This window comes from Megachile rotundata, chromosome 16 (genome assembly GCF_050947335.1).
Source record: "Megachile rotundata isolate GNS110a chromosome 16, iyMegRotu1, whole genome shotgun sequence".
NCBI classification, from domain to species: domain Eukaryota; kingdom Metazoa; phylum Arthropoda; class Insecta; order Hymenoptera; family Megachilidae; genus Megachile; species Megachile rotundata.
Genome location: NC_134998.1, coordinates 1,704,298 through 1,724,617, shown reverse-complemented (window position 1 = coordinate 1,724,617; position 20,320 = coordinate 1,704,298). Strand labels below are relative to the sequence as shown.

Here is a 20,320-nt window from a genome sequence, read left to right as displayed (position 1 = left end):
TTTCCTACAGTGATTTGAACACATTTTGTTACTGAATGGAGTGACATACAGTGCAGGTAAAAGTATTCGTACACTTGAAATCATACTCTATAGTATAAAATCACAATGTAACGCGTAACGCTGTCACGTTTATACCATACTCTATAGTACGAAATCATAACGTAACGTGGTCACGCCTAACCGTCGCGTCGTGTCGGTTGCATGTTTTTGAAATCCAATTCAGTATTATCTTTCCGCCATACTTGTTTACTATCGTCCGACTAAAAAATATTAAATAATATTAATATTAAATTTTTGTAAATTCTAATCTTTTTGTTCCGAAAAGGAATAGAACCGTGGCACTTCCGAGCCTTATTACAATCCTGCAAAACGTTAACTGCGTTGTCACGTAAAATTCGCGAGGACAGAAAGGAGTTTAGATAACTATTACGATTTGTTTCTATCTGTAGCACTTTATTACTTGTTACAATTAATATGTACGTTGAAGTAACTCGTTCCGAATTCGGGTAAAAATTGTGTGTCCAAAAGGGGTCGGGGGACTTTTATGTCTTTTGGTTTTGTAGGTGTGAAGGGGTTAAGAGTGAGTAATGGTTAACAACGTATGACTATTGCAGTGTTTACAGGTTCAGGGTGTAAGGGACTTAAGTAACGCATGGATGGATGGATGACGTGTTCTTAGATGTAGCTGTTTGTTACATATCCCCCTCCTTAGATTAATCTTGGTCCTCCAAGATTCTTCATCGATTCTTAAGGATTGATTTGTGAAATCGGGCATTTGTGGATTCAAAGGTGATTCTTCTTACCTCTTGTTCTGGAGCTTCAATCGGCGGGTAGTCGGTTGGTAACTCAATGTGTAAATTGGTCGAAGCTGACGGCTTACGCGATGTTACATTCGTGAAGTTTTGAATATTATTTTTAGTTTTACAAGATAATAAATGTATACATAATTTACTTGGCAAACATCTCTTAATACAATCGAAGATTCCCGTTTTATTAAGTAAACTTCAGCATACTCTTGCATAATTGACGGAAAGCTTTTGTTTTCGAGATATTAGCGAAAATTGTTGTTAACTTTTGAAACCAACTTCGAACGATTTTAATGTCCTTCTAATACGTTATTAGTGGCATGATTCTGAACGAGTTAACCCAAGGAAATGTAACCAGCAATTTGTAAAAATGATAAACCCCATGACTTTATTGAAGTCATACGATGTGTAAACGTTAATTGACTAATCTGATCATTGATTTCGCCTGCTGTATCTTGATAGCTGTTAACTTGGCTAAATATTCGTGGAGTTTTATCGATTTTGTCAAGAAGCACGTCCAAATTTGTGTCGTTTCCGAACGGTATTGTTTTGACTTTAGTTTCGTATGTTACATTTACTTTGGTTTCTCCTATTTTCATATGATTATTATTGTAAATTAAATCGTATTGCTTATCCGATTTTATAAGAGAGGCAGTTTTCAAAACATCTACTTTTGGTTGATTGTCACAAATTATGGTAACTTCTGTCGGTTCCCTAAGTATTGCTATATATTGATTTTCTGCTCCTAATGGTATAAAGGTAACATCATCAATTTTATAAACCGCAAATTTACAAGTCTCTATTGAATTACTAAAATTTATAACATCTGAAGCGCAATCTTGTTCAGATCTTCTGTCGTGAATGGCTTCAGTTTGTTTACAGATTGTTATTCCCATTTTGTCTTTACAGGACTTGATTAAATATTCGTTGTCAACGTTCATATATGATAATCTATAAACAAAATAAATTGGATGTTCAATAACGGGAGCAACAAACGCGTTTCCTCGTTTGATTGGGATCGGACATACTTGTATTATATCCCATTCCGTGTTAGCTAGAAGCGGAACTGAAATCTTGAAGAAAACTTTTGTTTTGATAGTGAATATTTTTAAAATCGCAATATCTAAAATAAATTGAAAGTTTTCGATCTTAGGTTCTAATGCGGTATTAAGTATCCTATGCCCTAATGCTTTACCATAGTTTTGTATAAAAGTATCGTGATCAATAATTTGAGAATTAATAATGCCATGTTTTCCTAACATAATAACATTTATAATCTGGTCAAATTGAAAATGTAAATCGTATACAGCGCTTTCTGCTCGTATAATTAAATTGGTTAAAATTTCTTCTTTACTAAGGTTTAATTGTAACTCGTTGATTTCTTGATGTAGATGTTCGATTTGTTTTAGACTATCAGATTTGACTATTTTCCGGATAAGGGCAGTTTGGTTTGATGATGATGATGATGATGATTAGTGTTGTGGGCATCGACTGCCATGGTCATTAGCCCAAAGTTTGGTTTGCAACGATGGTTTTTAGCTGGTTTCCTTCATTAAATAATTTATCCATGTTAGCATTTATCAGATCTAAATCATCGTTATCTAAAGTTCCAAATAAACTTTTAGATACGGACCCAATGATATTTAATAACCCTCGTTTATGTCTATTATAGATTATTAGTTGTAATTGAAAAGCTAAATTATCTAATTTGTCTACACGTTCAATTAATGATTCTATTTCACTTAAAAGGTCACAATTTTTGTTACATGCTTTTGAAATGTCCTTTACATATTTCTTCAAGGTGTTTAATTTTTCGTAAATTTCATTTATGTCTAAACCTATAAAAATATCGATTTCGGTTGAATATAAGTATGCTTGGTTGATTTTTTCTTGAAACAGTCCATGTTTTTTCAATGGGATTATCTCTATGCTTAAGACTATTATCCCTAACGCGAGGAATGCCCTGAAAAGTAAGTTTTCAAACGATTACCATGTATTTTTTTTATTTGATTATTAATTAAAATTTCGTAATAAGGAGTTTTGACTTCATGAATTCGATATGGTCCTAACCATTCAGAATCCAATTTGTCTTTCTTGTGGTCATTATGAACTAAAATGAAATTTCCTTGTTTGAAGACCGTTTGAGTTTGAACGATCTTCCTTTTTTGATCACGAAGATATCTCTTTTTAACCGACTTCGAAAAACGAGGAGGTTACTCAATTCGATCAGTATATTTTTTTTTTTTCCTATGTATGTTCGCGCATTACGCCTAGCTGGATGGACCTATCGGAATGAAACCTTTTGCATATGGAAGGCGCTGACTCCCCATTGGTACCATTATCAAAAAATTTTTCATTTTTTAATTGCAAAGTGTTGTTATTGCAAAAAACCGGCAACTTTTGAAATAAACTTTTCTCGATTTTAGTGCGCTTTTAATATCTTATCGCGGACATAATTCTGTACAATTTTGTTCATATACAAATTTCGCGGAAAGGTTTAGTTTTCGAGATATTAGCGAAAAATTGTTATTAACTTTTGAAATCAACTTCGAATGATTTTAATGTCCTTTTAATATGTTGTCAGGGGCATGGTTCTGGACAACCTTTTCCTTATGCATAATTGACAGAAAGCTTTAGTTTTCAAGATATTAGCGAAAAAAGAAATTTGAAAACGAATATCCATGTTGTCTTTTACTTAATTATGCTCATGGCATTTACGCAGACAAAAAAAAGCCCGGAAGAACTGTCTCACAGTATCCTATACAATTCTCCCCATTTCACGTTTCTTACTCTTCGGACCTGCCATTTTGACCATACACCCCGCCTATCTGTTTCGGCAGGCAGAGTCAAACCAGCGGCACTTACCGTAACAATAAGAACGTTTTTATGGCTTACTCGTCAAACCGAGATGTCACTGCTGAAAATCAGTAAATTTCTAAGCGTTATATCTCGAAAACTAATAAAAATCGGGTAAGTACATAAAACCTTGATGAATTCGTCTTGAAAAGCACTATCGCCTGATCGAGAAAAAAATTATAGTTCCATTACAAAAAACGAAACTTCACCATCATATCTTTTACATTAATAACAATAAAAAAATTTTGCTTCTGCCAAAACATAGGGCCTCTTTTACCCTGCAATTTCCATATAAGCACTTTTTCGTGACATCAATAGTTCATGAGATATTAAGGTGTAACACTTTGCCGCGGACACCCTGTATAAACGGAGCTCACGACGCGGGAATTACCAAATTTGCGGCAGATGGGCTTTATCTTTATAGTATATGCGGCGATCGAGTCTTTCCGTCGCATACTCTATGAATCTAGCCTTTTGCGGACTAACGCGGCATATATGCGTTCTGCGTAAATCATCAAATTGGCCGAAGAACTCATATATGCGTTTCGCGAAAAAAGTTGATTGAGCCGAAAACGCATATACATATATGTCCCACGTAAATGCGTGGCTATGGCCGAGAAACTTACAACTATGCGTTCCGCGAAAACAACTGATAGAGCCGAGAAACGCGTACATGTGTGCATGCACGCAAAACTGTGCATGTACATATAATATGTCCAGAATTTGACTTGGAATGCTATGAACAAAAACCGCGTTTAAGCGGAAATATGCGCTGGCAATTTTTAATGACTATCGCTGCAGGAGCTCGGCCCCACGGTACGGTTCACTTCGAACCGTCTCGTGCGCAAAGGGCTAGATAGACCATAGTTACATTCTATACGCACTAACACCTACTTCGCGGCGTGCTGTCGAGTTATATGTATAGAAAAAAAAAATAGCTATGCAAGCTTTGCCTATGTTCGGCTGTCCGAAGGTTGACATGTTTAAGAAAATCTTTTAATTTTGCGCCGCCTTCGAAAAGGTTGAAATGTATTTAATATACTACCTAACGAGTAAATAGGTTTCATTCATATCTGTTACGTAATTATATGATTGAATGAAATAGAAATTACTTCATTAGGAAATAGAAATTATTTTATACTTTTTAGTGCATTTCGAAGTCGGTGTATTTTTTTTCTGAAAATTATTTTGCAAAATAGAATATAGCACTACCAACTACTTTACTACTTTAAACATTTATTTAATGGGACAATTTTTAAAATATTTTATTCAATCTTTTAAACACGTCTTTTACAATTCAAGGATGGCAAAGGACTGGTAACAAATCAATTGAACATTAACGGCATTCATACATTTCCAACGATCATTCGTCTCCACTTGCAACACCTTCATTCACTTCATTCACACTTCAGAGAATTATAATAAACATATAACGGGTCTTACAAATAATATTAAACCAATAAATGCCTACAGTTCGGCCATTCTGACAATATTAGCCGTCCCGGCTAATCGAAACGCAACTAAATTCCTTTTAACATAAATTAATTAATTAAATTTTCATTAATATCTTTAACATACTATAAACTTTTAACTTCACCATTCAATCATAATACTTAACAAACGAATACAAAAATACAAGAATTAACACACTAAACACAAAACAATTAAATAATTAAATCGTTTTATAAGGCCGCATGTTGTCAGAAGACAAAATACCATGGTACGGTATTTGGGTTATTTGAAATCCTTCATCACCAATCACATATCGGTCACAATCAAGCACTTTTTCAACTACATACGGTCCTTTGAATTTAGGTATTAACTTTTTGTTCGCGCCCGCTGAAGTATCAATATTTTTAATCATAACATAATTTCCAACATTATATACTAATGCATCCTTACATTTACTATTATAATATTTTTCATTAACCACTTGTATTTTATTAATATTCTTTGCCGCTTTTTCACGTATTCCTTCTAAATCCCTATTTTCACACACATTCGATTCCAACCACAAACGTAAGGAATCATTCCGATCTCCTAATTGATCAACACCAAATAATAAACGACTCGAAGTATCATTCGTCGCTTGACAAACTGTGTTATTTAAAGTAAATTCCACTTGTTCCAAAACTCCATCCCATTTATTAGGCGTTTCACACAATTTTGCAATCATTGGAGTAATAACTTTATTAAATCGTTCTACTTGACCATTTGCTCGAGGAGTGCCTACCGCAATAAGTACATGTTCAATAGATTTTGTTTTCATAAATTCTTTAAAATCCCGAGAAGTAAATGCAGTTCCACGATCCGTTATTACAGGTTTAGGTTTACTATACGCACGAAAATATTCTTTTAGAAATTTAATTATTTCTTGGGCGCCTGTAGACTTACACGGAAATAACTTAATAAATTTCGTAAATCCGTCAATTACAACTAACAAATGTTTATACCCTTTCCCTGTTTTTTCTAATGGTCCCAAATGGTCAATATGTATTGTGTCAAACGGTACGTTCCCTTTAGCAATACTATGCAAAACTCCCACTCTTTTCCCATTCGGAGGTGAAAATTCTATGCATCGAAGACAATTGGTAATGTATTCCTTAACTTTATCCCGTAAATTCGGAAACCAGTATAACTTGCTAATATTACTAATTACTTTATCCTGCCCCACATGACCTAAATCATCATGGCATGAACGGATTACTTTATCTTCCATCAAACGCGGCACATAAAATAATAATTTTTTCATTTTATTCTTCCTATAAACCAATCCATCGCGTAATTCAAAATGCTTCATTTCCGACTTTTCCAATAATTCATGTATTTTCCCAATTTCAGGATCTTTATCCTGGCATAACGATAAAGTTTGCTCAAAAGAATTACCTTGAATTACTAAAATACTACTACAACGACTTAAGGCGTCAACGTGACTCATTTTGTTACCCGGTCTATGTTGTATTTCATAATCAAACTCTTGAAGGTACAAAGCCCAACGTGAAATCCTAGGGTTAATAGTTTGTTTACTTACTAGTTTACGTTAAACGAAAACTATCACAATCGGTAATAATTTTAAAATGAATTCCACTGAGATAAATTCTAAAACGCTTAATCGCATTCACAACTGCCAAACATTCCAACTCGAAACTATGATATTTTGCTTCTGTCGGAGTCGTACGTTGATTAAAATATGCAATTGGTTTTAAACATTTATCTGTTTGTTTTTGTAATAATATTGCACCAAATCCTAACGCACTTGCATCACAATGCAATTCGGTTTCAGCTGTGGGAGAATAAATTGACAGAATCGCCAATTGTTTATTCGCCAATTGCTTTTTCAACATTTCAAAAGTACTGTGTTCTTTTTCTCCAAAAACAAATTTAGCTTCCTTTTTAACTAAATCGTACAATGGTTTTTTGCTATAATAGAAAACCCAGGTATAAATCGTCGAAAATAACTAGCCAAAGATACAAAACGTAAAACGTCTTTTGAATTACGTGGAATCGGATAATTAAGAACAGCCTCAATATTACTATCACTTGGCCTAATACCTTCAAAACTAACGTGATAACCTAAATAATCAACTTCAAATTGCGCAAAAGCACATTTACTCAATTTAAATGGTAATCGAGATTTTGCTGCCGTTCGAAAAACTTCCCGCAAAATTTCTAAATGTTCCTCTAGAGTTTCCGTTGCAATCATAAAATCATCAAAATAAACCAGCACTTTCTTAGCTCGAATCAAGTTACAAAATATCTTTTGAACAAAACGTGCAAATACTTTCGGAGCATTAGTCAAACCAAAAGGACAAAATACAAATTCGAATTGACCAAGAGGCGTGACAAAAGATGTGAATTTAATTGCTTGTTAAGCCATCCGAACGTTATAATATCCATCCTTCAAATCTAACGTCGTGTAATAACGTTTATTTTTAAGCTGATCTAAATTATCTTCAATTAATTGACTTGGAAAATTATCTTTAATCGTAATTTTATTAAGTTCTTGGTAATCAACACATAATCTAGTTTCACCATTTTTTTTCGGCAATAAAACAATCGGACTACAATACGGCGATTCACTCGGACGAATTATACCTCTGTTTAATAAATCATCCAAAATTTTCTGTAATTTCTTCTTGTCAGCATAAGAAAGTCGCCGCGGCCTAAATGAAATTGGCTGATCATGTTTAAAAACTATGTTCATTTCAAAATCAACAATACTAATACTTGATTCCTTTATCTGTAAATAATCTAATCGATAAGATTCTTTAATTTGTTCAACCACTGCTGAACCATTTTCCGAATTAATTTGAAGATTTTCTAACATTGTAACCGGTTCATTTACACAATCTATATTTAAAATTTGCGCAACGGCCGAATCAAAATCATTCTGAAAATCACTTTCCTTTCGAGATACCACAAAACCGTTATCAAATGACAATTTAATTGAAGGATTCGAAGAAAAATCTCGTCCCAAAATTGCCATCAAAGTCATTGTTTTATCTGGAACTACGAAAAATTTAATTTTAACAGGAATTCCTTCTACTTTAACTTCTTGATCAAAAAGACCCAATATCTCCATTCGCGAACCATTAATCCCCACAAATTCATACATTTCATCTGGTAACGGAGTTCGTATCTCTTTCGGAACCAAACTGTTTTTAATGAAACTAATTGGCGATCCAGAATAGCACTCAACATAGCACTCAAAGTATACTTACAAGATTGGTTGTTCTTAACGAATATATCAAAAGTAATGGTCAATAAATACGGTGCTGGTAATACGGGCTGAACCACGTTCGTTGACGACGCTGCACCAGGTTCTTTCCTCGCACTGCTCCCACTTGGTTGATTAGACAGTCGTTTTGGACAATCCTTCAATCGATGCATTGACGATCCACATTCAAAACATGCTCCATACTGTCGCCTTGGTTTTACACACGTAGATGAAAAATGTCCTGGTTCCAAACAATTATAGCACCTCACCATCTTCTTCTGCGAAGGCAATTTCTTCTCGAAATCAGGATTAACTTTATTCTTCCTTTCAGAAAAATTAAATTTTCTTGAATTTAATGTTATTTTTTCAAAAGCTTCTAATAATTCTTCTGTCGATCTAAATCTCATCATTCTTGCTTGATTCTGTAATCGTGAATCAGTAATTCCATCAATTAAATAATCGACAAGCTCTTCAGCAGGAATCGGCACTCGATTTCCTAAAATTATTTTGTCATGATAATAATCCGAAAAATTTTCTTCCGCTGTCCAAACTCGTCGCTCAAATTCTCTTCTTAAAAATAATTTGCTGGGCCGATGATCAAACATTGATTCCATTTCTTTTAACAAAGAATCAATATTTAAAACTAAATGATCTCGCTTAGAATGAAACCAGCTTGCTGCCCGACCTTTCAACTTTGAACTAATTAAAATTCTTGTTGCTTTATCGTCAAGTTCATAAGTTTCACGTAAAAGCCGTAATTGCTGCTCCCACTTCCAAAATGTTCCATCACATTCATCAAAATCGATTAATAAATCTCCAATAGCTCGAATGCTCATATTAGCTGATAACGCACTTCGATTTGTACCACCCGTTAACACTTTCAACTCCCATCGGACTGGCCATGGCTCGAGCTCTCAGCAATTGTTCTCGTCGAAGAAGTTCCAACTCCCTTCTTAACAAATCACGTTCTCTTCTTATATTTTCAACTTCTTGAGCACCAAATTCGCTCAATCGTTCTCCATCAGCTTGCAAAGACTGCATGTTTTCCCTTTCTTCAATTCGCTTCAATTCTTCTTCTCTTGCAACTCGCTCTGCCGCGAGTACATCCCAAATAGTTCTATCAAATTCTTCTAGTCTGAGAATTAACTCCGATTTTGAACCGGAAACTGGCAAATTTCGTGCACGTAAATATTCTTTCAATTAATTCATCGTAAACTCCTTGGACATCTTGAATGGTCAAAATTAACACAATTTGAATAACACACAATTTACGTCAATACGTTTCTTCTTGTTCTTCAAATTCGTCAATCCCACTAAGATGCGCTCACACAATAAAATATACGATCGTTCCCGAAAGAAAAATTTTACGAAAATTGCACGAAACACAATTTTTAATCGCTCAGACCCAAATTTCACGACAAATTCAAGTTCTATCCCACTTCTGAATTTTTATAGCACTTCCAACTACTTTACTACTTTAAACATTTATTTCATCGGACAATTTTTAAAATACTATTTAATAGTACTATTTAATACTATTTAATAGTACTATTTAATACTATTTAATTTTGTATTTTATTCAATCTTTTAAACACGTCTTTTACAATTTCAAGATGGCAAAGGACTGGTAACAAATCAATTGAATTCATCTCCACTTGCAACACCTTCATTCACTCCATTCACACTTCAGAGAATTATAATAAACATATAACGGGTCTTACAAATAATATTAAACCAATAAATGCTTACAAGAATAAATTTTCCTGAGCCATTGTGTTTCATCGTATTCTCCTAACTCCGATTTGGACAATTGGTAAAATGAATGATAATTCATTAACCAAATGATAATTTGGTTTTACTTCTAACCTATCAGGAATCCTATCTGAATTTTTTCATTCATTAAAGGTTTTCGAATGATCTACAATTATTTTAGTTGTCAATATTTCATTTTTAGTGATTGTGTGTATCCTCGATAGACTATCTGCTGCTGCATTATCTTTCCCTTTCGTGTATTCGATTTCGTATTGGTATTCCTCGAGTTTAAGTTGTCATCGCATTAATCTAGATCAGGGGTCGGCAACCTGCGGCTCGCGAGCCACATGCGGCTCTTTGGATGTGAAGCTGTGGCTCTTTAGTTCCATACGCAAATATTATTTATTTTATCAAAAAAAAAAAACATTTAAAAATCGTTCTGAATCAATTAACGAGGATTAGGCACCGATTCTATCTCTCAACTACTTGTACTCGCTTTTCACCACATCCCTCCCCCGTGACACGCGTCGTCGCTGTCGTCAACTGTTAGTGTTGTAAGTAAATGTTTAATTGTTTTAATTTTTTACTTAAATAATAAGTAGTTATCTAATAATGCCATTGTTCCGTAATGTCCGCATATAGCTAAGAGTCTTCGTGGAAACATTAAATATCGCGCTAACGGCCATATCGAGAAGAATTCGCGAATCACAAATCTCATCGCGAACGAGGCAACGCGCATTACTGATCCTTTTCATGCGTAATTGTAGTTACTATTCGCGGTCCTTGTTCTCCTGCGTACCTGCGCTCTATATCGATTAGGATCTGTCGCGCATCCCCGTTTTCGCTGATCGATGTCGATAGATCGCCCCCTCCTTCTTCTTGTTCCGGCTCTTGGAGAAGTCACACGCACCCGAGTTATTTTCCAATTCGAATTCCGCGAAATTGTGATAATCCGCCGAGCTACTACCATTATTTAGAGACACCGAAATATAAAATTAACGGAACCTCGTGCCCGCGATATTTTCCGTGTTGTGCCGTTAATTCGTTTAAATCACCGTTGCCGTCGCCATAACACGTGGCGAGACTCTCAGCCTTTATTTCGACCGGTATCTCGTGCTTCCGCGGTCGGACCTTGATCGCTGCGAGATTTCGTTAATATCGTCGCGTCAAGATTTCCGTCGCGTTCGGAGCTAACGCAGAGTTCCGCCCAAGATTTCCGACGCGTTCGCGCGCAGCGACTCGATCAAGGGCAAGATCTCCGTGCGTTTCCGTCGTAGTTTCGTTTACCGGTCGATGTGTAACCTTTTGTACTATTATTATAGTTTAAAATTTGAATTGTGAAACCATAAATAAAGTGACTGTGACTGTTTTCCGTGTAAAAAAGTGTTAACAGTTAATTCCCGTCCTCCATTCCCGATTCAAAAACCCCACATTGAATAAAAATCCAGCCCCTTACCCAACAGCCATATATATATTATCTAATTTGTTGTGAAAAACACTACTTATATATTTTTTCTTATGAATAAATAGATTAGTTTTTTTTTATCAAAAATCTTTACTTATGCGACTACTATTTATTGTTGGCAAGAAAAAATTTTGTAGCTCTTTAAAAACTTTGAAATTTTGTAAATTGTAATTTTTGACTCTTCCGACTCAAAAGGTTGCCGACCCCTAATCTAGATGAAGGGTCTTTACAATTATTTAACCATTTAAGTGCTTGATGATCTGTTCGTATTAAGAATTTTCTACCTAACAAATATTGTCGTAGTCGTTTTATCGCCCATACAATAGCTAGGAGTTCTTTCTCTGTTGTCGTATAATTTTTCTCCGGTGGATTAAGTGTTCTCGAGATATAATAACACGGGTGTCCGTCTTGCGACAATACCGCGCCTAATCCTTCATTACTCGCGTCTGTCGCAAGAGTAAAATTTTTTGTAAAATCTGGATACGCTAACACTGGAGCTTCACATAACTTTTGTTTAAGCGTTTCAAAACTATTCTGCTGTTTACCCGTCCAATGAAAATTAACATCTTTCTTTATTAAATCCCTCAAGGGTTTAGCAATTTTTGAAAAATTTCGAATAAATTTGCGATAGTACCCTACAAGTCCAAGAAATGATTTGACTTCTGTAAGCGTCCTAGGTACTCTAAAATCTTTTACTGCGGCAATCTTTTTAGGATATGGTTTAACTCCTTCTGCGGTCACTAAATGGCCTAAATATTCTAATTCCGGTTTAAGAAACTCACATTTGTCTGGCTGTATTTTTAAACCTAATTCTCGTAATCTTTGCAGAACAATAGCTAAATTTTCATTATGTTTACCAATAGTATCCCCAAAAATAATAATGTCATCTAAATATACAACACATATAATGTTTATTAAACCTCTTAGTGCTGTATCCATCATTCGTTGAAATGTAGCGGGTGCATTTTTTAAACCAAAAGGCATTCGGTTATAATGGAAGTGTCCCTGGGGTGTTGAAAAGGCTGCGTATTTCTTTGAATCAGGATTCATAGGAATTTGGTGAAATCCTGAGGTAAAGTCGAGAGCAGAAAAAAGTTTTGCATTTCCTAATTGACTAAGGATATCTTCAATATCAGGTAAAGGATAAGCGTCTTGGTCTGTTAATTCGTTAAGTTTTCTAAAGTCAATGACTACTCTCCATTTTTGTTTACCCGAAGCGTCTAATTTTTTTGAAACTACTCATACTGGTGAATTGTACGGTGAATTTGACCTCTCAATTATATTTTTACTTAATATTTCATTTATTTGTCTTTCAATTTCGGCTTTATGGCATTCCGGAGGTCGATACGATTTAGTATTTATGATTTTATTTTTCTTTAATGTTATAGTATGTTTAGTAAGATTCGTACATGGTAAAAAATCAATTTCGAGATTAAAAACATCAATATAATGGACTAAAATTTTTTCAATGGGCTTACGTAACGCGGGCTCTATATGATCTGTTCTCACTATGGTTTTTAATTTAGCAATTTGATTAACATCTTTAGAATTTTCAATTTCATTAGAGATTTCTTTATTTGTTTCACCCGAGTTGAAGAAACATACTTGCGTTGGTTTGCCTTCGAGGTAGATCGTTCGAACTCTTTTCTCTCCTGGTGTAACAATCTCTGGTTTCTGAAAATACAGGGTGTTCGGGGAATTTGCTCGATGGGAAAATATCTCGAGTACAAACTGTCTGCCCGAAAAGAAATTTGCCGGTCTGCACGAACGAAGCTACTCGTTATTCGTTAGCACGGGTTGGAAGAATAAAAGAGTGTATTTCAAAGAGAACTTTAAATGTATTTTAAAGAATATAAGCACAAAACAAAAAGGAAACCTTGACGTTTATTCGCTCGCTTCTATTTACGTACTGGTACGCGACCGCGATTACCCCTCCTTTTATAATAGGTTTCCAAGAATTCTCCAGAACTATTGTATTATTCGAAATTTCACGATGTCTCGCGGCTGCCCTCCCGCTCCGCACCACTCTCCCCGAGGCCTACGAGGCGGGAAGTACACAAACGGAAGGGAAGCACGTCGAGACATCGTTCGTCAAATTTCTGGAGCGATCCTTGACCGTTCCTTGAACACAGGGTGTGATTATCAAGTTTAATTTTATCGTTTGAAATTTCATATTTATATTGCTCTAAGTAAGGTAATCCTATAATTCCATCTTCTATCAAAGGGAAATTATTTGGAGTTATGTAAAACTTATGCGGTTTTCCGAAAATGATGATTCTAACATAACGATTTGTTGAATACTTGTCTTAGCCCATATAGAACGTTCGAACTTCTGTATTAAATATTTCCGTGTCCGCTTTATCTTCTTTTATTAGATTTATCCCTGAGCCAGTGACGATTAAATGTACTCGTTCTCCTGCTGGTGGTCAAAATGCAACTGTGAGTAATCTTCCTGTTGTTGTGTTGACTCGTGGTATCCCATCTCCTCGTTGTTTCCCTTTTCACCTGGTTCACTCGCGGAGGTGGCAGATTCCTTTGGACTGGTAATTGAAAATTTTGGCATTGCGGAGCCATATGTCCCAATTTACCACATTTAAAACATTTGAGTTGTGCTTGTCCAGATGATCTTTCAAGCCGATTAGGATTATTTAGTCGTCCAGTATTCCGATTACTTTGATAATTATTTACAGCTGGACGTATTGGTCGATTATTACTATTGAAGCGATTTGATGGATTATACGCATGATTTACTTGAGGTCTTCTCCATTCACGTTGTTCCTCCAGCAAGTATCATTCTATGTCGGCTGCTTTCTTCTCTGTTTCCGCTAGAAAAATCGGTTCATTGGCAAGCAAAATTTGCCCGATGTCATGACGTAGTCCTTTGAGGTATATTCGGTTAACCTTTTTCATGGTGGCTTCAAGCATTATTCTTTTTGTAAGTGGTGCCGGATTTTCATTATCGGCTGCATACGTGAGTTTATTCAAAATTCTTCGGAATCTGATATTAAAATTCTGTATAGATTCATCGCGTCCCTGTTTCATATCACGCAATTGTTCACTGTATTCGTCAGAAGTAACTTGAACCGCCACGTTAGAACGTAATGCTTCGAATCAGTCACTATAATTTTCTATAGATATTGCGAATGCTCTGAGCCGCCCTGCCGACTATTTTGTCTACTTTTATTGCTTTGAAAAGTAAATCCCTTTCCAAACACCGAACTCTCATTTCGCGAACTTCCTTTATAAAATCTTCCACCCCGACGTCATCTTCTCCGTTTAACGATGGAATATATCTTATCGAGTCTTTTGTCGATAACATTGTAAGTTGTTGTGACGTTTCATCGAAATCTTCCTGATATCCGCGTATATTTTCGTTATCGTCTTCCTCGTCCGACGGAAGTGGTATTTGTGCCTGAGTAGTCTCATCCTTTTGTTTCATGTTAGTTTTAGATTGGAGTTCCGAATGATTAACTGATTCGAAATCTTCCGTAACAAATGTTCCCTGACTCCCAAGTCCTAATTTCATTTCAGCTAACGTTTTTCCTAACATTTCGATTTCTTTCACGCGACGTTTATTTTCTTCATCCGATTGTTTAGTTAATATTTGAATTTGCCGTTGAACTTCAGCTACGTTTTTTGCATGTATTTCATTTTGTCGCTGTAATACGTCTAATACTTGTCTTAAAGCGACTTCGTTTTCCATTTTAGATGTGGAAGCTTATCTTTTGACATTTTTCCGAAAATAGCTACTTCTTCAGAATCTTGGCTATCGAAACTTGAACGTTTAGTTCTATATCGAGTGAAAGAATCCAGTTTACTTTGATATCCGTAGAAATGGATGTCCGTAGAATATCCTTTATCAAAGTATCACAAAGATTCGTGGATTGTGAGGCTTGTCGCCGAAGATGACCCGTAGTCCAAGGTTGATTCACCACGTAGGTAGAATATCGCTTGTTTTCTTGACGAACACTTTCACATTCCTGGTAGGATCGCCAAAATGTCATGTAAAATTCACGAGGATAGAAAAATGACCCGTATGATTTCTATTCGTAATACTTTATTATTTATAATGTTGAAATAGCTTGTCTCGGAATCGGGAAAAAAACTGAATGTCCAAAAATGGTCGAGGAACTTTTATATCTTTCGGTTTGGTGGATGTGGAGGGATCAAGAGTGAGTAATGGTTAACAAAGTATGATTATTGCATTGTTTTCAGGTTCAGGGTGTAAGGGACTTAAGTGACGCATGGATGGATGACGTGTTCTTAGATGTGACTGTTTGTTACAATCTGTTGAACGACTGCGGCGTCGATCGACAGTCATCGTTTATTGTCGAAAGAAACGTGTCGAAATAAAATGTACCGTTATTTTTAATCGAAAATTCTCTTTTCTTGCTTTCAAATCAGTGTAGTTAAAATTATTTATGAATATTCGTTCATGTGTTTTCATTCGGTTTATTTACGTTTGTGTAACATCCCTGAAGAATTTTCAAACTTTTATCCCTGTCATTTCTTGTGTCATTTCTTCAATTATTGACTGTATTTCTCTCTTATCGACCGCGACATTAGACAAATCAAGTATCATAAGAATTCAGTAAACTGTCGGTAATAAATGTATAGTTCTACATGGAAAATTCCTAGTAATCTCACGTAATCTTAGAGAAGGATAGGAATATATTTTACAATTAGGACATTATTAGTTATTAAAATTATTAGTTAAACAAATCAGTCAACACACATCGATCCTACTGATATCATGTTATCTGGAACTAAAGTCAAATGTTAGTTTATTGCAGCATATACTGTAAATTATAATATTACGCTATGGAATGTTCGAGAAGCATCGTATGCTTATACATTTAGCTCCGATTCGTATAGAAGTCGTGCACAATACATAGAAGAAGATAGAAAATGCAATTTCCATTAAAACACTATTAAACTACTATTTTTATGTCAGGAAGATAAACTATTATGTAAAATGCGATATTAATAATGTAATTGAATCGTTCGTTTGCACAATTAATGTCTAATTATAAATTTATACGGCAATTAAATATTTCGACGTTATGGGAGTTTTCCAAGAAATCGACAGGCCAGCAAGTATAAAAGGTCGAGCGAAACCCGCCTAAATCGCAGAACAGTTTTCGAAGTCGAGCAAGCTAGAAGTCTCTTGGATAAGTATAACCGGAACAGCTTTCGCTGTCAAGAGCCGCAACGATTCTTAATACTTGACTGGTAAAGCGGGTATACGCCATTTGGATACTTGATCGTGGGTCGTTCTAGTAGCTAGCTAACGCAGGCTCCCCATTCAAACGGTCTCGTATCTGAAACTCCTCTAGGAGAGTGCTATACCTAGCGCCAAGAAAGGCTAAGATATCGAAACGATAGCTCTCAGCTACTCACATTTGATTTTTCATCGGATTGCTAACGCGTCATCAGATTCTCGGAGCTCGCTCTGGGTCGTTTCGTAGCTAGCTAACGCAGGCACCCCATTTGAGCGGCTTGGTCTCTGAAGCCCGTGTCTTTTGGGTGGCAGTTCAGCAATCACAATTTTATAATTAGAATCAATTGATTTGCTACCCTGTTAGACTTATACTGTTCACCCTTTTCCTGTATCGTTGGGTCGTTCTAGTAGTTAGCTAACGCAGACTCCGCAATTAAGCGATCTGGTTTTGGCTGTCAGTGTCCGTTTTGACAAAAAGAGTCATGGACAATTAGTTGTCGAGTCAGATTAGAAAGAGTAACTATTCCGAGGAAATAATTCATTTAGATTCAGACAAATTTTGGAATTTTGAATTAGTAAAAGAATATTGTTCTGTCATTAGCGTAATTTCAGTAGTCGACTACACCGCATTAGATATCAGATAAAATCATTAATATGTCTAACTTTGCGAAAGCGTATCTAGGTACACTTAGAGAATCACACTTTTTTAGATCATGTTCCTCCCTGCGGTAGACTATAACGCACTATTATTAATTATAAACGTATTAATTAAGATAAATTTTGTCATTGCGATAGCATTCGAACCGAGAATCAAATCTTATAGAATATCGAAGTCACTTAATTTTATAAAAGCGAAGTTGGCTTTATCCGAAATCAAACTTAGGTACGATTTAATATAAAGTATTAACTAGCGGGAGTCATTTTGTTAGATTCACAATTATCAAAATTCACAATTGATAGATTCACAATTATATCAAAATCTATTTAGTTTCTTTTGATCAAACCAGTATACTTTTCATATTTTGTTGTTATTTGTTACTTGTTATTTGTTAAATTCATCATCTTTATTATTTTATTGAATAAACCTTATTGTTGAAAGATTTCACCTTATTATTGTGGATTTCTCTCCTTAACCGCACACCCCACGAGTCCTACAATCTTTAGATTTAGAATTTTCCAAAACGAATCATTCACTTGGTAAAAGCCGCTTGTTCCGAAATAAAGATAATAATAATAGACCGAGGCACTTCTGTGCCGTATTACGCCGCTGCGTACAGGCGCTAATCCCTCCCACACGGGATTAGTCCTACCGTAACGCCATCGATCGGATCGATGGTTCAAACGATTACCGTGCCGATTTTAAAATTCAGATCTTTGTGAACCTTCAGCGAAAGCAAACATCTTAGCGAATTTCAACCTAAATTTCAACCGTTTTTCCGATTATTTCAACCAGTTGCATTATCGTTATAATTGTCCATTGTCCCGGGGTGAGCGTGCGTGTGAAGTGTTTAATAAACCATTTTGTGAACGTTTAAAGTTATATCTTTTATTTTATTTTAACAACTTCACGTGACTCTGCCTAAACATCCTGTGCTCCGTATCCTCGCTAGGATAGAATTAGCGATCTGAGAATCGATCAACCGACTCGAGAAAACTCGTCGGAAAAAGTGATCACGAAACACCGCTCTTTACCTTACTAGCGCTAGTAACTATCTGAACCTAGGTTCCAGAGTCGTTACATTTGGGACTTACTGACTAAATAGTGAAAAGTGACAGGGAAGAATGATAATGAAAACTAATAATGAAAAATGACAGTGATAGGTGACAGTGAAATAAATTAAGAGTTTCTGTATGGTAATTTATTTATATTAACAGTAAGGATCGGTGGATCGACCCGGTGACAAAGATACATTTTCATCGTGACTATTTGCGGTTCAATGGGTAAGTTACATTTAAATTTGTTAATTATTCTAATAAAATTTTTATTTGTAGAATAGAAAAGTTATTTAATTTTTAAAAAACGAGAATTTATTCTTTTTCATCGTCGCACTATCTAAGTAGAATAATTGTCCATATTTTATCTATTATTTCTTTACGATAACGAATAAACGTATCGAATAAATTCGATTTATTCTGATTACGAGAGTAATCATCACTAATTTCGGTATTTCTTATCCATGAATGAATAATTCAACAATAATCCAGATTTTTTTATTCATTATTCGATGTAATTTTCATCTAACAGCTTTCTATTACACCGACGTTATACGGACAATATACCGACGGTACCGATACATTTTTGTTCACGACGACGATCGGCCGTCATATTCGAAGCTGTCGCTCACGCTGTCGCGCGACCGGTCTATACGCGCGACCGGTCTATACGCGCTCTCATTGGTCAGTGTTTTTCATTAATAATTCAAAAACTAAGCTTCAACCAGCATTTTGGTAAAGGAAAAAGTTGTTCAGAATCACTCCAGCTACCACCCCCTAAAATTATGCCCACCAGTAGCCGAACACCCTGTATACACATAGGGACCCACCAGTTCATTAACCGTTTTAGTGCCAGAGGTTTTTAAAAATCCATGTCGAATTGTGCCATGAAGCGCGATAGCGCTTCCTTCATTTATCTGCGAATAATGCCGATCGACGCGGTCGCGCCGCTCTTTTTTTTCGTCGAAATATGCCGCTCGGCGCACTCGCGCTTTAGATTGATAGGCAATTTTTAAATATTGTTAAAAATAAACCTTGGGATTCAATGTGTTAAAGAAAGACAGCTAATTATGCAGGTTGTTTACGATTATTTGAAAGAAAATTTGTAATTACGAGAGGAAACTCTCGACAGACTCGCGACAAGAATTGACGATCGTCATCAAAAATAGCGACACGGTTCACCACAGTATGCGAACAGCGTGATCGCGCTGCGTGGCACTAAAACGGTTAAAAACGATGCTGCGATGAAGAAAATTCGCTGCATACGCTGTAAAGCCAGGCTGGCGAGCACCTTACCAGCCTTGGCTTGCACGGACTGCTCCAGGAAAATATCTCGCATGGACGAGGAAGATAAAGAAGCATTTTATTTTTGTTTAAAAAGAAGTAATTCTGAATAAATTCTTTATTTTGGCAATTAAGGGCGAATAATATTAATATTACCCACACCATTAATAAAGCGAGGAAAAACCGAATAAAGATAATAAATTCTAAATTACGCCGTAACAAATTAGACAACGACTACTGTCGTTGGGATGCTGATGCCACTGTTTCTTCTCCTTAACTATCCTAGAATGTAATTGTTTATAATTTATCTTTCTCTTGGAATGTGTTTGGGAACTCAGGAATGGTGAGGGTTCCTTCAATGAACGGAACTCGATTGTTCTTAACTAAATTTAATGTTAACACAAACGACACTGAGTACTATCACGCACACACCGAAAACAAGACGATTAACACACGGAGACGAAAAACGTGAAAAATTAATTATTTGTAATTGGGGAGTGACTAAG

At 35.6% G+C, this 20,320-nt stretch overlaps 1 protein-coding gene across 1 annotated transcript; it reads right to left on the bottom strand.

Moving 5' to 3' along the window:
- Positions 1-13,414: 13,414 nt before the first annotated feature.
- On the bottom strand, positions 13,415-15,299 carry LOC143266016 (uncharacterized). The gene is given in 2 exon segments (XM_076541201.1): positions 13,415-14,729; positions 14,731-15,299. Coding segments are annotated over 2 exon segments (1,344 nt in total). The 3' UTR covers positions 13,415-13,954.
- Positions 15,300-20,320: the final 5,021 nt, after the last annotated feature.